This window comes from Pezoporus occidentalis, unplaced genomic scaffold, assembly GCF_034315485.1.
Source record: "Pezoporus occidentalis ecotype Australia unplaced genomic scaffold, CSIRO_AGI_Poc_V1 ctg196, whole genome shotgun sequence".
Lineage (NCBI taxonomy): Eukaryota > Metazoa > Chordata > Aves > Psittaciformes > Psittacidae > Pezoporus > Pezoporus occidentalis.
Window position 1 is genome coordinate 2,432,200 of NW_026913811.1, and position 18,935 is coordinate 2,451,134.

The 18,935-nt window shown below is 36.9% G+C and overlaps 1 protein-coding gene across 2 annotated transcripts in view; it reads left to right on the forward strand.

Annotated features, from left to right (window-relative positions):
• ADAMTS19 (ADAM metallopeptidase with thrombospondin type 1 motif 19) overlaps positions 1-18,935 on the forward strand; it is a 152,787-nt gene that overhangs the window by 53,731 nt on the left and 80,121 nt on the right. For both annotated transcript variants that reach the window (XM_062617455.1, XM_062617456.1), the window contains exon 7: positions 607-650. In XM_062617455.1, coding sequence (XP_062473439.1) covers positions 607-650 — 44 coding nt within the window. The remainder of the gene's footprint in view (positions 1-606; positions 651-18,935) is intronic.

Consider the following 18,935-nt stretch of genomic DNA (forward strand, 5'->3'; position numbering starts at 1 on the left):
GACTAAAATCTGTGTTGGCGATAGGATAGTCTTCTCCAAGTGAATTAATTTGTAAGTTTCCACTGCTAGAATAAGATGCCCTAGCATTAACATTTCTCCAGAATGTACTCCTATTAGTAATTTTAACCACTGACTATTTTTTGTGGGTTTTTTTTGACTTTCTGACTCTTATTTCTGATTTAAATGCTGGATTGCAATGCTGCATTTAGATCTCGTATTAAACACTAAAGATATTTCCTGTTCGAATGCAAGGAAAGACTAACTTTAGACTTGTTACATTTCAGGGTACCTTATGGGGAAAACCAAACCAAACCAAACCAAGCCACCTCCCCACTGAAAAAAAAACAAAACCCCAGAAATTAGGTACAATTCAATATATATGTATGGTACATATTTTGTCACCTGAGTACTCCTAAATCAGTTCTGAGAACTGGAGTTTAAGTGTTCTGGGTAATCCTGGCCTTCGCTTCCTCATGCTCATTGTTGAGATAATGGTGTTTTGTCTTTATCCATTGAGCCATACAAAATATTTGTAAATAGGTTACACAGTCATTACCAGCCTGACAGCTTGGCTTGCTTAACTTTTTTCTTTTCCCCCCATTCTAGGAAGGATTTCTGTGTACATAAAGATGAACCATGTGATACTGTTGGTAAGTAAATAAATGTAAGACACTCTGTGTATAAACCACTTCAAACAGTAAGTGTTACATGAATAAAGATGTAAAACTAAAAGATGGTGCAGCATTGGTGAAAGGTAGCAGCATTGGTGATGGATAACTGGCTAAAATTCAAAGTGCATTTGAGATGTACATCTCAAATGCCAATAATACTTTGTTAAGTTTTTGTATGTTTCTAGCAAAATGATATGTTTAAGTATAGTATTTCCATCTCACTCATAGAGCAAACTTTTAAATATTTTTAATTTCACTGACAGTTTAATACAAAGTTATTTAAACATTATTAATTCAGAATATGAAGCTAAACAAGTTTATTTATGATTCATTTTTTATGAATTGGATTTATTTTGGTGCAGCCATGTCTATGATGTTTAAAAAAAGTTTCTGTAATATAGAAGGGTGATACAGTGTCAGTGTAACTTCAGAATAATACAGGATGTGAGAACTATTGTGCAAGTCTTCAACTAAACTGAGTGCTAGCTGCACTGAGTTTTTCTGTCAACTGTCAATAATTTAGTTCACACCCTTTAGGGAATACAGTTTTTCAGTGTAAAGATCTGGTGGAAAAGGTAGCAAAAGTTAACAATTCTTCTTTTCAGTTGTAATTCTGGATGAAAATGTGCCATGGCACTAAATGTAGGATGTCATAGCATGTTTTTACCCTAGAGTTTCATTCAGCTAATAATAGAAGTTTTTACCAGTTCTGTGTATGTAAATAGAAGTATTCAGAACCTAAATTGTTTCAGTAAGATTATAATAACAGTAACAGACTATTAACTATTATCATGTTTGTACTCCCTCTTAGGCAGAGGAAAATCAGACTTATTTTCTCCCCGTTTAATTTCAGTGGCAAAGGTTTGAGGAGAATTCTTATGTAAACTGTATTATGTCACTATTTGCTTGTCTTTTTTCTTTTACTGCTGTATCATCCCCAGTCAATGTGAGCATGTCTGAAGCGTAGATATGAATGAGAATCCTTATAAATGAAGGAGGGAATGTTTCTCACAGTGGTTAGTGGTTAAGAATTCATAGTATTCTTCCACTATTTGGTATCTTGATCATAGGTGAATTTCATATGACTGGTTGGTGCGCAGAGGCATTTGTTTTTGTCTTGTTAAGTGGAAAATGGTTCCTTCCAGCTGACAGACAAAGCAATGTGACAAGGAATCTTCAGCAGCTTATGCTGACCTACGTTGAAGATCAAATCTGGAGTACTTCCAGTATATCTAAATCAGGATAGGCTGATGTCTAGATTTCACAGATAAAGTGAATGTATTCAAGGATTTTGCCTAATAAATGTTTCCTCTTTGGTTGATCCTTGGAAATAATAGAATGGCTGTTTATCTCTGAATTTATCAGTGGAATTTTAAATGAGATAAGTTTGAACTGATTCAAGTATGTAATTCAGAATTCTATGATGAAGAAGCTTAGATGAAATTTGAAAATAAGGCAGTGCATTAATTGTAAGTGCACAAAAAGTAAAGAGTTTGCAGTCTCAATATAGTGATAAGCAAAATGAAGTAGAGACCTTGGTTGTCCAATTTGGCATTTTGTGGAATGGCTCTTGTGGACTTTCCCTCTCTGCCTATTGTTTAGAATTTCTTCAGGAATTGAAAAATAGTTCATACATGTCATTCTTTCCATATAGCTACAATTGTGCAGCAAAACCCAAGGTAATTAATTTCCTGTTGCTCCATCATTTATCGTAGGAATTTAATAATTAATTTTCTAGATGAATGTAGCACCTTTCTGTAAAATGTGTATCATTTCTTCCATGCACATTGACAGTACTGTAAGTCTATGCTCACTTTTAAGAGATAATGTCTTTCTTTGTAAGCTCTTGTCCACCATCATCCATGAGCTAATCTAAGAAAGAACGTTCAAAAACTAGGGAGAACTTTGTGCATTTCTCTTGAAGAGAATTTTTAAATTGTCTTACTGGCATGGATGTATTACATCGATATGTTAAGGATTCCAGAAATGAAAGTCATGAGAAAGGAATATTTACAGGACAGACCTCATTATTGGAAGGGATTGTCTTGTTAGATCACAGCACTTTTCAGTGATGGACACTAAACAGACAAATAACTGGATTTATTTTTTATTCATTAAATGCCAAGACTCACCGTTTTCAGGCTGGTTATGAGTACCCACTTAAGCCTGATGGAGTAAGTGCCAATATTCTGTTATATAGATAAAGTTTTCATGTATTTAGGTGACAAGTAATACATGGTTTAGTGCGAGGTGTCCCTGCCCACGGCAGGGGGGTTGGAACTTAAAGATCTTAAGGACTTTTCCTACCCTAACTATTCTGTGATTCTATACTGTACTTCCTGTCTTGTTGTACTTGAATTACAGAGCTTATGCAGTCTTCAGTTAGTACTTTTTAATTTTTTCTTAAAATGAGAGTGAATTACGTGAAGATTTAGTGGTTTAAAGGTAACATTAACCAAGACCTCTGTTAACCAGAAAAAAGTGTTTACTCAAAATCAAAAATATGTCAAAACTCCCTAGAAATACATAATTTCATTCTTCACTTTGAAACAAAGTACATTGTGCCAATCTTCCAAATACTCTTTCACAAAAGCATTTAAGGTGGACAAATATTGACATTTTTTCCATAATGATGGGAAACACATTTTAGAATGTTTGTCAAATTTTTACATTCTTAATAATGAGAAAAACTTCTGGCTCTCTTGATGATTAAACACAAAACGTATGAATATTTCATATTTGATAGTTTTGAAAAGTAGGCATAAATAGAAGAATTAATTCTGGAATTTTATTCTGTTTCCCAAAGTGTGTTGAAATTTAGTAATATGTTTTTATTTTATGCTTTTCAGATAGATATTAAGTATTATAGTAATGCTAGAAGTGTTTGAAAATCTGCACTGTAGCAGAAAAGTTGGGGGGCTACTTTATTGCTTCACAGTGTAAATCCAGAATAACTCAAATTAATGCCTTCTTTCACTAATCTTATGTTTCTGTAAAACAATAAGCTACATTCTCATGTGGTGTCAGTCAACCCAGGTCAACTGATTCCAGCTAAGCTATTCTGATTTCAGCATTGTCAGCTGTCACACCCCCAGTCAAATTCTTTTTGGGTGGAGAACCACAAGAGAATTGTTTTAGGCTAAAAGTTGATCACACCCAAGTGTTCTTGAGCTTCCTCTGGTTGGTTGGCTGCAGCACTCTTTGATTTTTATTTTTTTACTTTCCTGTTCTGCTTATGTGTGTGCTCCCTGCCTCCTATTCCAGCACAGAAGTGAGATCCTGTTACTCTGCCACTGAGTCTCACAGCTCTTCTATAGCTTAAAGATAGGCTTTGGCCCTTGCTTTACTCTATGATAACTACAGACATACTATGATTAAAACAGAGAGCTCATCTGGGGGTGGAAGAATATGTAGATGTTCTTCAAATTAAATTTACTTCAGCTAATTTAAAAATTGGTTTATACCTGTAACTGTCTAAGATTCTCTTCCCCCAGAAGGTAGCTGGGTTTTGGGAACGTGGCATTTCTGTCCTCCAAACAGATTTTGTTAGCGTAGTCAGAGGGAACTATGTTTTAAATGTGTGGTGAATTGGAGTTTTGTTCTTTTTCTTGTGCTGTAGACAGGTAAAATTATGAGTCTAGATGTCTTAACAAATTTCTGAAAAGTCTAGAAATAATTCAGTTGTTGATTTCCAGAAAATTAAGTCTTTACTAAAAGAATCGGCATGAAACATAAACTGGAGTCTAGTGCACGCTGCATTGTTCTCATGTATGCATCTTCTGGTGTTATATTGGAGTAACTGAAAGGTGCAGTGATTCATGGGGCAACTTGTTAGTGGGTTATTGCACAAACCTCAGTACTAGCAGATGGAAATCAAAAAAGGTATTTTCTCACTTCCTTCAGGAGTTGTTAGGCTAACAATTACAGCAAGGCTATCTCCTGAAGCATTTGAATTTCCCTTCCTTTGTCTACCTCTCCTCAGCAGTTAAGATTTTGAGTCTCTGAGGCATACCTCTTTGGTATTACATTTGTTGTTTGCTGCTAGGTACTGTCTTCTGTGAAAAACCGTAACAGAGAATTCTTACTGTGAATTGTTACAGGCATGGGCAGATTGCAAAATGATGCTCATCTTCTGGTGGCGTCAGTTTGGAGCCTCATTAATCTGCAGGAGTAGAGGGAATGAATGTTTCTAAGGGAGTCTGTGTCCTTTCTGGGACTGCCCCACTTGGAGGCTGCTCAGCCTTGGCTTAGCATCCTTCCGCCTCCTTTTCCAGTGTTTCCTTGTGCCAGCAAAATAACTCAGCTAATCAACACAAACATGCTGTTGTATTTAGTGCAAACTGTGGTTGTTTACTTAACTTGCTGTCGTGGTTTAAACCCAGTCAGGTAACTTGTTCACTCACTCCCCCTCTTCTTTCCCTCCCCCTACTCCCAGAGGGACGGAGAGGAGAATCGAAAAGAATGCAACTCCCACGGGTTGAGATAAGAACAGTTTAGTAACTAAGGTATAACACAAATCACTACTGCTACCACCAATGATAACAATGATAAAGGAAATAACAAGGGAAGAGAATACATCACCTCACCACCAGCCGACCGATAACTCGCCCCCCCCCCCCAGCCCGACCAAGCACTGACCCATACCTCCTCCAACCCTGAAGTCCCAGCCTTTCCAGCTAACTCCCAGTTACATCCTGGGCATGACGTGCTGTGGTATGGAATACCTCTTTGGCTAGCTTGGGTCAGGTGTCCTGTCTCTGCTTCCTCCCGGCTTCCCCTCCTCCCTGGCAGAGCATGAGGCTCACAAAGTCCTTGGCCAAACCAAAACATCCTTGTTATCAGCTCTGTTCCCAAACCAAAAGTCAAAACACTGCACTGCACCAGCTACCAAGAAGGAGAAAAATGACTGCTACTGCTGAACCCAGGACACTTGCTATACAATTTTGTTTGTAGCTTCCATGCAGCTCACTATTTGCACCAAAACTGTAGGTTAGGTTGATGGACAGGTCCTAGCAGGATGCATGAGAGTTTCTTATGCTCTGGATCCATGTGTTCAGGGATGCACAAAGTCATTCTTGCAGCACTATCATCTTAAAATGCTTTTCAAAAGGCACAGGCATGAGCATAATTGCTATAGGTGGAAATACTGGCAGGCAGAATGACCCACACAAGATAAGTGAGTTGGCAAATGAGAGAATCAGGAAGGGAACAAAGCATATTCTTTCTCTCCGTTCAGCCTATTACATTGTCTGCATTTCTATTGCCTCTGATGTGCCTTCTAAGAAGATCTAAAATGTTGGTATGCTGTCATATCACTGTAAGTTGTAAAGCTGTAAGTAAATATGTCCTTAAAGAACATGTGGAATTTGAAAATAATTTACAATAATCTGAAAAAGAAATCTTCTATTTTACTATGTGTAAGCTGTTGCTTTAGTAATACTGTCTTATACTGAGTATTAATTGCAGCTCCTATTGGTAGCTGTTGTTTTCCCAAGTGAACTAAATGATCAGAGGGATGGAACACCTCTGTGAGGACAGGCTGAGAGAGTTGGGATTATTCAGCCTAGAGAAGAGAAGACTCTAGGGAAACTTTATTGTGGCCTTTCAGTACTTAAAAGGGGCCTATAAGCAAAATGGGAAGAGACTTTTTAGCAGTGCCTGTTGCAATAGAATGAGGGGTGATGGTTTTAAACTAAAAAAGGAGAGATTCAGGCTGGATGAGGGGAAGAAATGATTACTGCCTACAACAAGGGTGATAAAATATTGGCACAAGTTGCCCAGAGAGATGGTAGATGAACCATACCTGGAGACATTCAAGGCCAGGCTGGATGTGGTTCTGGGCAACCTGTTCTAGTTGAAGATGTCCCTCCTCATTGTAGGGGGGTTGGACTAGATGATCTCTGAAAGTTCCTTCCAACCCAAATTGTTTTGTGCTTCTGTGATTCTGTAAGTCTATATTGAATGTAGACCAAATATCAGACAATAAGCACCTGAACCCTTGTCTTGTCCCTTCTCATGTGCTTTCTGATTTTTTAGGTAATATCTTCTCTCATCGCTTGTCAAAAGTCCACAGGTGTATAACACATACTCTATAAAATGTTGGGACCATAGTTCATGTTTCAAAAGATTCATCATAACTAGAAAAATGTCCTAGTTACTCTGATTGTAACTAAATGGAAAACAAAAAAAGGTAGTATTTCCAGATTCAGTTATTGTAAGCCTTTTACTGCACTCAGTTTAAAAAATATGCCTCTGTCAAATGAAGGTGAGGATTTTTCTCTGCATGTATAAATTGAATTTCATTTGACCTAATATGTCAAAATTATGACTAATTTTGAAAATAGCTTTTGCCTTAAATAGAGTGACCTCAGCTGATTGTTTTGATGCTATCTTCTTACTGCAGGAGGGAGATGCTTCTTTTTTTTTAAATACATCTCCAGCTGACAGACCTATACTATTCTGCACAATCACCTTTCCTTTAAAGCTGATGCCATTTGAGTATACTCTTAGTGCTGGTTGAAATTCGCAAATACGACATTTCAGAAACAGTAAATGGAGCTTTTCTGATTATTTAAGAAATACATGGTTTCCAGCATTTCACTGATCTTAGAGACGTGTAAGTGCAATGTTTTCATTATGGTCTCCTAGAGAGAAGATAATTAATTGTTGTTTTCAAGTAATACTTTTGAATTTATGGTCTCACAAATGAGCAGGCTTTGCTTAAAAAAAAAAAAAAAAAGAAAATTTGAACCTGATACTGCATCATTTGGTCCTTTATTTCCAGATACGATTAGGTACCATTTTCAGTTAAAACATCAGCTGTAAGAACATTTGTTACCATAAATGTGCTTCCATATAAGCTGTTTACTAGAAAGCAGTTTCCAGTAAAATCCTGACATTGCAACCTCTAAACAAAACTCCCTTAAAACCTCTTGTCAGATTGTTTTAGGGGGATGGTACAAATATGGGATATTACAAATTTCTAACTTGGGTTATAGTGTTGCAGAGATAAAAACAATAGCAGAAAATTCAGGTGCCATGAGGTCTTCATTGTGTTGCAAAGGACCTAAACAGCATGGATGCAAATAATAACCAGTAGGGAATCAGGCAGACTTCTACACAATAAAGACCACAAAACAAAAAGAAAGAACATGTCTTCCGTCCGACTTAGCAAAATGCCAGACATAGATTTATTTGCTTTTCTAATGTGAAAGCTGTAGATCCTTAATACAAAGGACTTGGCCTTTTCCTCCAAAACTTGCCTCCAGGGGCAAAGGCTTAGTCCAGCTCTATCCATTAAGATATACCACAGATACAGGAAATAGGCAGGCTATCACTGTCAGTGGAGGTTAATGCTAGAAATACTGGACCTGAATGCTTAGGGCCTATTACCAATGAACAAGAAGACAAAGAAGTTGCACAGAACATGGGCAGCACAGCTGCAGAAGTAAACTTCAGAAGTTTAAAGCTAGTTCAGTTAGATATGTACTGCAGAACAGGAGCCCTTGCAGTGTTAGCAGTATAGGCAGGGTTAGTCTTTCTTCCTCCCTAAAGCTTCTTGTGGCTAGACAAGATAGGTTTACTGGATTCTCCACTGTTTCTCTAGAGGAAGGGAAGGGAGGGAAGAGTTGCTGCTACTGTGTTTTCAGTGGGCATATTTGGTTTAACAAGGATACAGAAGCAAGGGAAGTCTGTTCCCTGTCTTCCATCCCTGGTGGTGTTCAAGGGCAGATTGGACAGAGCTTTGGGTGACTTGGTTTAGTGGGAGGTGTCCCTGCCCATGGCAGGGGGGTTGGAACTGAATGATCTTAAGGCCCTTTCCAACCCTAAATATTCTATGATTCTATGATTCCAAGCCCTACACGCTGTCAGAACTGGATCCTGCAGCATGTATCCTTTTCTGGAAGATGCTGACAGCGGCTTATGTTGTTTAGAAAGTGGGTTTTGTTTGTTTCTTCTCTTCCGCTGAGGCACAGTTGTGGAAGAACTGCACTTAAGGCCGTTACAAATCAATACTGTAGGTTGTTCAGTTGCTGACACTTCAAGGGGTGCAAGGGAGATTTCTGATTAGTCAAAGAAAACATGAATCCATAAGCACTGAGGCCTGTCATTTACAGTATGTACTAACTTTGACATGCATTTTTGGTAACAGGTTTCTCCGAAAGAGAAGTAGGCTGAAAGTAGGTGGTAGGCTAGAACTACCTCTACAAAGGATGGAGTATAGAACCTATGTATAGCTCCTGCCCTTGACAGGTGCAAGATGTGGGCTTGTGAGAACTTCCTGAAGTTCAACAAGGCCAAATGCAAGGTCCTGCACCTGGGTTGGGACAATCCCAAGCACAGATACAGTCTGGGCAGAGAAGGGGTTGAGAGCAGCCCTGAAGAGAAGGATATGGGGGTGTTGGTCGATCAGAAACTGAACATGACCTGTCAATGTGTGCTTGCAGCCCAGAAAGCCAACTGTATCCTGGGCTGCATCAAGAGGAGCATGACCAGCAGGTCGAGGAAGGTGATTCTGCCCCTCTACTCTGCTCTTGTGGGACCCCACCTACAGTACTGCATCCAGCTCTGGGGCATCCAACATATGAAAGATGTGGACAAGCTGCGACCTGTGATTTTCAGCCTGGAAAAGAGAAAGCTCCAGGGAGACATTATAGCAGCCTTCCAGTACCTTAAGGGGGCCTACAAGAAATGTGAAGATGGACTTTTTTATGAGGGCATGTAATGAAAGGATAAGGGGGAATGCCTTTAAACTGAAATGAGGGAGATTTAGATTAGATATGAGGAAAAAATTGTTTTCTAAGAGTGTGGTGAAGCACTGGAACAGGTTTCCCAGAGAAGCTGTGGCTGCCCCATCCCTGACAGTGTTCAAGTCCAGGGTAGACGGGGCTTTGAGCAACCTGGTATGGTGGAAGGTGTCCCTGCGCACAGCAGGGGGTTTGGAACTAGATGGGCTTTAAGGTCGCTTCCTACCCAAACCATCCTATGATTCTGTGTTACAGCAGAGGAGGTGGGGTTTTGGTAGTCCTGGCTTGCAGAGGGAAATGTAGGAGGCATGCTTAAAGAATGAAGCAAGTGGAGGCTAGCAAGGTGATTTTTTTAATGTGTGTTTATTCATCTGTTTTGGGGAGCTTTTTAGCATAGTACACACTCAGGTTAAATATTGGTGAAAAGTGTTACATTTTAAGTAAAGAAATACTGTTTGAGATTGCCACTTTAAAATTCTGTTGACTAAAGTCACCCATACCTTGAGATGTACACCTGGCCTTCCACTGAACATTGTGACCAGCATTTGTTTCTGATAGTCATTACTAGTGTAATTAAATTTGTTTCTTTTGTTGTAAATGTTGTTGTCTTGAATGCCTTGAGGAATTCAGAGTGGGAGCATAAGCAGCAGGACAGACAGACTGGATGACAGTTTCTTCCACAGGTTTCTTCCAGTGAAGGAATAGCTGAAGTCTCTTAAACTTTCCGTATCAGAAATGTTCTCTGACAGATCCCCAATCTTGCTGCCACACAAAATTTACAAAAATGGCAAGAGCATTGAAATCTTTAATTTTTTGCCCTGTGAGTTGATTTACCCCAAAATACAAAAAATGTCCTGAACAGAATATACTCTGAACATATCCTGTGTGAAAGAAATACAATTTTTGTCAGTAAGGTTGCTGACATTCAGAGAGCTGGGTTCACTACTTAATCTGCAAAATATTTCCTATTGAGATTTCCAGTGTAACCTAATCTAAGCCATTCATGTAGCTACAATTTTCCGTTCATACGACATGCTCTTTCGCAGCAAGATCATGATAATAATGACCTGTATGTAAAGGAACTCTTCATACCCTGAGGGCAGCGCATTATTTAGAGTGCTTTTGTGGAAAAGCTAGCCTTATAAACTTTTAATTTTGTTAAAAGTTCTGTAGCTCAGATGTGTATTCAGTAGCTGCAAATGCCTCAATAACTACAGTGTTCACATGTGGCTTCTGAACATTGATTTTTCTTGTGACATTGCTAGGATTTTTTTATTTAGTTTAATCCAAACTATGTAGAAATGTGGAAAAGCAGAAGTTCCATAGTAGGTAACATCCATATGATAGTACAGTGTGCCTGGTACACAAATAGCTTTAATACACAAGATTTCCTTAAATCACCAGGGAAATAAAATCTGCTTTTGTCAGTGAGTTAACGTGTCCACAAGTACAGCAAAACAGAACGTAATTAGATGTGAATTTCAATAAATAAACAAGCAAGCAAACAAACAAACAAAAATCCCAAACCCCAAAGAAATGAATAGAATTTTAGTCTATGTCATGTCATAAAATGTCAAATGAGTTATTCATGCTTGGTGCAGTTTTTCAGGAAAGCAGAATTTGGGACTACAATATGTGTGGTCAGTTATCAAATCCAGGTTTTTGCTATTGCAAGCCTTAACTTCATTCCTCTTCTAGATATCTTAAACTCAATTTAAAAAATTATTAAGATTCTTGATTCCAGCAAAGCTTGTGTAGAATCTCATGTTTGCCTTTTATTTTATTGAGTTGGACTAATTGGCAAGACGCCAGCGAGACCAGGGTGCTAGGTTTTTACACCAAGACAGCTGAACCTTTGTTTTCAGGCTGTGTTGTCAGACACAAAACAACTGTGTTACAACACATGAGATTGTTTTATTTTCCAGTATTTTATTTAAACTGTTTAAAGTTTAATTAATCTCAACGAATAACACAGAATAAATCTCTCTGAATGGACTCTTGATGGCAATTTCATAATCACTGAGTTTACTTTTAATTACTAATCACTTATCATACTTAAACCCCAAGTATATTCTTCCTTAAACAATTCATCAAGGACTTACTCCTTCAGGCAATTTATTTTATTTATTTTATTTTATTTTATTTTATTTTACTTTATTTTATTTTACTTTGAAGTGCTTAGACAATGCACATAGGGAGCTGAAAGTGAAGGAAGACCCCAAAACTTTTCTGTTTTGTTTTTCAGATTTACACTACAGAAGTCACTTACTGCTTTCTTACTTAGTATGTGCTAACAATCTGTTTTAGGAAACAGTAGAGCCTTTTAATGTGTTTAGGAAGACTGAAGGTTAATTTTTATGCTTACATCCAGTTTCAGAAATTTTCAAAGAAATCTATAAGTAAATTTTAGATAGAGCTAAGAAAATCTGAGATAACCTGTATTAAGCTTCTGTTAGACTCTGAATGTTCTGCTGCAAGGAATAATAATTTTTTCAGAATTAAAGTGTAACACATTACCTGTTTGATGTGCAGGATGATTTTCTGGCTTTGTTGGTAGTATTTCTGATTATCTTTTGTAGTGTTTATTTGTATAAGAGTTATAAATTAAAAATAAATGCAGGATAATTAAGATAGTATTAAAGGTGATGTTATTCCTTAGTTACTAAAGAAATCAGCATTTTCAGATATTGTGGTTATTTTGAAATACCTCTTTTTACACTATGATAATAACTGTTACATCTCTTCAGACCCGTGTCTAATTCTTGTTGCACATTCCAGTTCAGATACATTCAGTTATGCTTTTTCTCATTTAGGTGACATGCTGTGATTGTTCTTAACATGTTTAAGTCCCAGCAGAGTCAACTCCATGCTCAGTTGCCGAATTTGGTCTTGACAGCAGTTAAGTGGTTTTGTAATATGCTGCAGTATCATTCACAGTTCTTAATTTCATGTATAACCATATCTCTTCTGTGAAAATGTAATATAGCATTGTAATTTTCTACAAATTATACTAATTCACCTCTAGGTAAATTTTTTGTATTTATTTTGTATTGTTTTCGGTGTTTAGTCTCAACTTATCTGAGGTATTTAAAATTTTGTCTTAAAAGGATTTAAAATAAATATAGGGAGTCTTACTATATGTAAATAATTTTAACATTACACTGAATAGCATTTGGAAGATTGGTGCTTGGAGCTGTAACTTCAGTTTCCTTCACAGGCAAAACTCCCGTGTCCATTAGAAAAAGGTATTCCCAAGCAAGGACAAAAGAATCTGTAATGTTATACAGTGTGTATTTGCTTTGTGTTAAAGCAAAGTGCAGGAAATTAGAAGCTAATTATCGCAATAATTTGTGTTTGTCTTGTGAGTAGTGTATACTTTCTAACATAATGTATGAATCTTTCAGCTATGCATGCCAGATTCAAAAGCGGAATATGAATGAAACAGCAGAGTAATACTGCTGTGGTACGCAAGAGGTGAGCATATTTAGGCTAGAGAAGAGTGGTGGGATACAAAGCATAGGATAGAACTGGGCATAGCTTAAGTAAGCTTAGGTCTCTGCTGACAAATATTTTTTCACCATGAGAAAATCTACAGTTTTAGCTAAACAGACTGCAAGAGATAAATGAATGAGTGACTTAGTGACCCTCTCACTGCATTGAATAGTTAATTACATGCTTAGTAATTTTATTAATCCAAAGTGTTGAAAAACTGAATCAGACCCATTGCCTCCTGGATCTTACAACTTCAGTACTCATCTTGTATAGCTTGTTTTTCTGTGAAAAGCATTTAGATGAAATCTTGCATACATTCATAATAAAGTAGTGTGGGTTGGCAACTGTAAATAATTGCTCATCAATGAGCAGTTTTTCTATATGCTGCAATACTGATATATACCCTGTATTAGTTTATATAAAGAATTGCTCTTCGAGTCATGTATCGTGTGCATACAGTTACGTTTTAAAAATGAAAAATTTAATTTGGTGTCAAACATTACAAATTAAAAGAAATCCAAAATAAGGTATACCAGGCATTTCTCCATTAGTCTTAGGTTTAGCTCTTGGTAGGTATCCTTGTGTCTAGTTGCATCACTTAAAAAGAAATGTTTGCAATGTTATATTCAGATACTCAACCTTGTATAGCATTTTGCACTGAAAAATTACACTGTTTTTTATTGGAAGTTGTTTGCAAAATGAGACCCGGTAGCTACTTGTGACTAATGCATCGGTTTCTGTGTCCCATAGCTATATGATGGGAAAAAAACATCAGCATAATGGAATTAGATAGACCATGTAATGAATGTGTATTTTTCTCTGGATTTTGAAGAATGGGATCGGTAGCCATTGATACGTGAGTCCTTTAACTGAGGAGGAAACAAAAGGAGCTCCATATAGGTGGAGGGATCTGTGGATGATCCATGCAACTGAATCTAACAGTTGTTAAAATATAAGGAAAAGTGCCTCAGAAATAAAATCAGAAAGGAGCAGAGGAACATGGCCAAGGCTCAGCTCTTCATTTAAATACCTTTGGGTGGATTTTCTCTTTGAATCAATGTCATAGCTCCCTTTTGTGATACTGAAACGGCAACAGGTTCTTTTGTATTTCTCGCCTGAGTCTGTATTGAATGTTTTATGTTCTCAGAATGATTGTACCCTACCTTGAATAAAACGTGAGTTTCTTATCAAGTTAAGTCATCCTTTACTCAGCTTGCTGAAACAGGGACTTGTCAGGTGACATGTGAGATACAGGAGCCTCTCAGTTATCTTACATCTTGCAGACTTTGCAAAGGTAGTTTGGATAATGGTTGAAGAAGAAAGACCTGGTACTCTCAACTTTTTCAGCTTGCTTTCATGGGGTTCAAACTTCCTCATGGCCATTGCAAGAAACACAAAGAATTTCTGAGCTGCAAACAATTTGAAAGAGGAGATATGGTCTTGAATTAACTCATCAGGTGCAGGTACAAGTTGAACCACTGATCAGTTAACACTGACTCTTACTTAGGCAGCATAAGGTCTTCCATCATGTGTGCTAATACAGCACAAAGCAGTATATGCTTAGTTACACTAATGAAGATGGAATACGGGATGGATATCTGGAGATAACAGTAATAATTTTAAATAATTTTAGCTGAAAAGAGGTGTGATAGAAGACTCTTCTCAAGATAGCTTTGCCTTTGTTCTCATTTATCGAAGAGATAATAGTTAAGCTAGCCATCCACATCTAGACAATGTTTTCTGTATAAATAAAGTTAGCTATTTAATTCACTTTTCCTAGAAGGTGTGCTAGGATCTCCCAAGATCAGTCATTTTTTTATAGTGCATGTCTCTCATAGCGAAACAGAGCTGTAATTTCCTCACATAAAAAACTTTAAGGTCAAAAAAACTTCAAAAAAACTTCAAAACTTTGGCCATAGAGTAATAGATTAGTCTAAGGAATCAAAACCCCCCCAAAGCGAATGGATTTTTCCATCCCCTTAGTGGACCCTTGTCTCACACACAAGAGAACACAGATTATGTCATACTTGAAGGGAAGAAAAAAGTATCCTAAATATTTCTTAAGGGGGTCCAAACAACAGCAAAATAATCATTTTCATATCAGTTTTAGCTTGATTATCTCATAAAAGCATTGAGAAATGTTTTACAGGGATCACCTCAATTTCAGAAAGTGAGGCAATGTATAACTGTGCTGAAGCACTGTTTGTCAAGGAGCAATTTTATATTTCTACCAAACAGTGTCATTTCCATAGCATGGGTATAACAACTAATCGGACCATCTTATGTTGCAGGGTAGCAATTATTCATTGCATTTCTTACAGGGAAAGTCAGATATTCCCAGAAGCAGAACCAGAGATGAAGACAGTTTTAAAAATACAGTATTTGCATTAAAAGTAGGAGTGCAGTAAGTATTTTCTGGTTGTGTTGGTTTTTTTTACAAATTACAGAAAACATTTAATCATCTTGAAATGACATACACACTTAAGTTTTAAGTTCAGGATGATTTTTTAAGGTTACAGAAGTTATGTAAAATTTCCATTTAGAAAATGGAGACTGTCTCAAAACTGATCTCTAAAACTAAGGGGACTTTTTAAGTACCTATAAGGTATGTAGCTCCCCTGGAAGTCTAAAGCTTATCCTTGCACCAGTACTTTAATAAACATGCTGTTATGTACACCGTGCTTTCTATTTCCTTGGGCCAGGGCCCTTAAGTGATGAGGCTTTTTTAAAATATGCTTTAAAATAAAAAGTTGGACTTTTGTAATGTGTTCCAGACATTTAAAATATTTTAAAATCAACCAGGCTTTTCTGTACATTGTTTTGATAAAAGTATGTTTAAAAGAGTGCTTACATTACATAAAAAAAAAAGCTATTTATTGGCAGTGGCAAGAAAGTATACAATAGCAAAGCTGTAATGAATTATTAGAAAAGGTCATCCTATAAAATTAGGTCAGTTTGTGTTTCTTAATGCTAGCAAGTATTCAAATTGCAATTTCTTGTAGTACTTTGATATTCTTGGCAAAGTACAATTTCACTTGCCTTTTGGCAAGGGTACCTCTCTTTGAAGTAAGTCTAGAGTCTGTGATTCCTACTTTTCCTTCTAAAGCCATACTGTAGCAGAAGCCTCAGTTTGCAAGCCTCTAAAAGCTTTTGCACAAAGTGTTTCTATAGGGCTAGAAAATTAACTTGGTCTTCTTTTTCTGTGAAAGATAACTGGTTTAAATACTTGTCACAGTAAACCTATGTCACCTATTTCTTACAGATTTTTGAATGGGTAAATGCCAGGTATGAGTCATCCAATGTTAATCAGGCTGCTTAATCATCTATGATATTTGTTCACCAGGAGTTTTGCTTCTCAAAAAATGTTCTAGAATTAAATACTTAGACCTGATAATAATTTTTCCATGTTAACCGTTTTGACAATGCAACATTTATTTTTAAATGCATCTGAAGAATAATTGCTCTCTTTGAAGAACTTCACAGGGAATTTTCCACTTTCAAGAATGCCTTCATTTCTCAGACTTTTCTGTGGCACTGTTCAACACTTAATATCACAGATATTCATAGTGGTCCTACATGCTTTCTGACTGGTTCAAGAGCTACTGTATGCTCTGACACAGGGTTAGTTTCCATCACCTGAACAGAACTTGACTCAAACTGAAAACAAGAAGAATGAAAAATGTATTTTAGAATGGGCTCTATTAGATATTCCACATGAGGAGAGTTTAATGTTTAAAACAAAAATGACTTATCTGAAGATATTTGATGTTACATGGGATTTTAATTTAGCAGAATAAATTACAGCAGAGTACTGAAATCACAGTGCAAACACAGTACAGCCATTGCAGTACAAATCTGATTCCTTTTACTGGCATTTACATGCTCACCATCACAGTGCTTGGTGTCCCCAGGAGCCAGGAAGAAATATACGAGTTAAAGGCAGCTCAGGTCCATCTCTGCTCAAAGTTCATTCTGCTAGTTTTTCAGTTTTTATATGCTGTTAGGCTGAGCCACGTACGTACTTACCCCTTGCTGGGCAGGCTAACTTAAGAAGCCATTCACACTCTTTTGATCAACTCAGGGAAAAACATTTACACAAGCGTTTAATCCGCTAAACTGATACAGGCACTTATATGAAACAAATGCTCCAGTCCCTTTTCTGTTGAGCTCAGTTCAGCTTTCTTTGCAACAGCTGTGGTCAGTCACTCCCTACATTATTCCTTCAGCTTTATAAGCACATAGCCCTTGCCTGTCTCATCTGACGCTTCATCTGTTTTAGGGATATACTGACCAAACACAAAAAAGTGAGGGTTTTTTTTTTTTTTTTAGTTGGTTTATGGAAGTAAGGCAGGTGTGGAAAAGAAACATGAAATGTGGGCTCAGTAAGGATCAAAAGAGTAGAAAAAATGTGTAATACCTGTACATAGAAACAGAAAGATAATCAGTCAAAGGAATAGATACAGTTTCCATACCATGTGCACCACCTTGTTAACACTTTATACAACTGTAGGTGCAAATCTGGAGTAGTGGTGTATCTGGTTGCAAAGGTAAATAAGTTAAAGGAAAATGTATGTCTGGGTTTACCAGATTTTCTAGTAATTGTTACGATCCATTAATAGCAGTCTTTCCTTAGCTTTTAAGTTAGGTTTCATTGTATCAAACAAAAGCATGATTCAAACTCTGCTTTTTTCCATCTGGCCTAATGTTTTAAAAGATGTTTCTTCTGAATGGTCTTTCTAGCTCTATGTAAGAAAGTAACGGGCAATAATAAAAGCTTTTATTTGTAAAGAGTAAATTCTCATTTCTGTTTCGCTACAGCTAGTCCCAAGGTGAAAAGTGTCATATGATTAGAAATGATGAGAACTGGAAATGGCTAGCTCACACAAATACCTTTTCCTCTTCCTTTTTGCCCCAAGAACAACCGTGGTCCCCAGAAGGTGTTGATAGAGAAAGGTATGAAAACAGCCTGAAAGACTGCAAGACAACATTGTCATATTTCCCTGCTGTAAAGCAAATGTAAATGTAAAACAAGTTTGAAGACACAGAAAGCAAGTTTGAGTTGTTAAAGATACTTCCTGTGGTGTACTGCAGTTTCCATTGTTGTCATCTCCCCATCTTGTCTGTAGAGTAACAAGGGTTTTGTCAGCATAAGGAAACAGAGTTCTATGGTAGGAAACGGGCGCCAACTCTTAATCTGAAGCATGTGATACTAACTTGAAGTAAGCTGCATATCTGTTAAGACTGTCAAATGCATCAGTGAAAAGCATATCCTCAAGATGAATTTATTCATGTATTTGGTGAGAGCTGTTCTGAAATGGCTGGCACTCAGCTTGAAACCTGTTTCTGGATTCTAAGTAACATGCTTCCACTGTGCTTTGGAAAGCCTCATTCAGTTTTGTTGCCAAAGAAGTGAGTTGTCTCCTTTTCAAAGTCAGGTCCTATTTGATTGTATACAGCAGACTTCCATGAAGCTTTTATAAGGCACTTTGATAATTTATCTATGTAATTTAAGGACTGAAAGCCTTTATTGTGTAAGCCCTAAAAATAGACTTTTCTACTTCTGTTCAAAAGCTAAACTTATAAATGTAGATTAAGGTTATTAATTTTCTATGACATGTAAAACAAACATCTAGAAAATGTTTTTTGCAAATCATGCCAATAGGAAGTTCATGGATCAAATTAGTTCAATTTCTTGTAAGACTGACTTATACTGCTTAGAAAGATGAAGTTTGATTTTTATTTCATATTAATAGCATGAGAAAATATTAGGCAAAGCAAGCGTTTAGAACATACTACTCCATGTGCTGTGATTTTTCACATTTTGTTATTGAAAGAATGACTTAGGAGCTCTTCAACATCAATATACACAATCTAACCAAGGTTTTTTTTTCTGTTTCTAGATTCCAGGTGCAAAAGTCAAATGGGGAGGGAAGGGAGTTGTTGACTTTTCTTTTTCAATTTATGGCTTTTTTTTTCGTTTTCATTTTCCAGGATGCAGTTTTCTTTTACATCTTTGTCTTTTTCT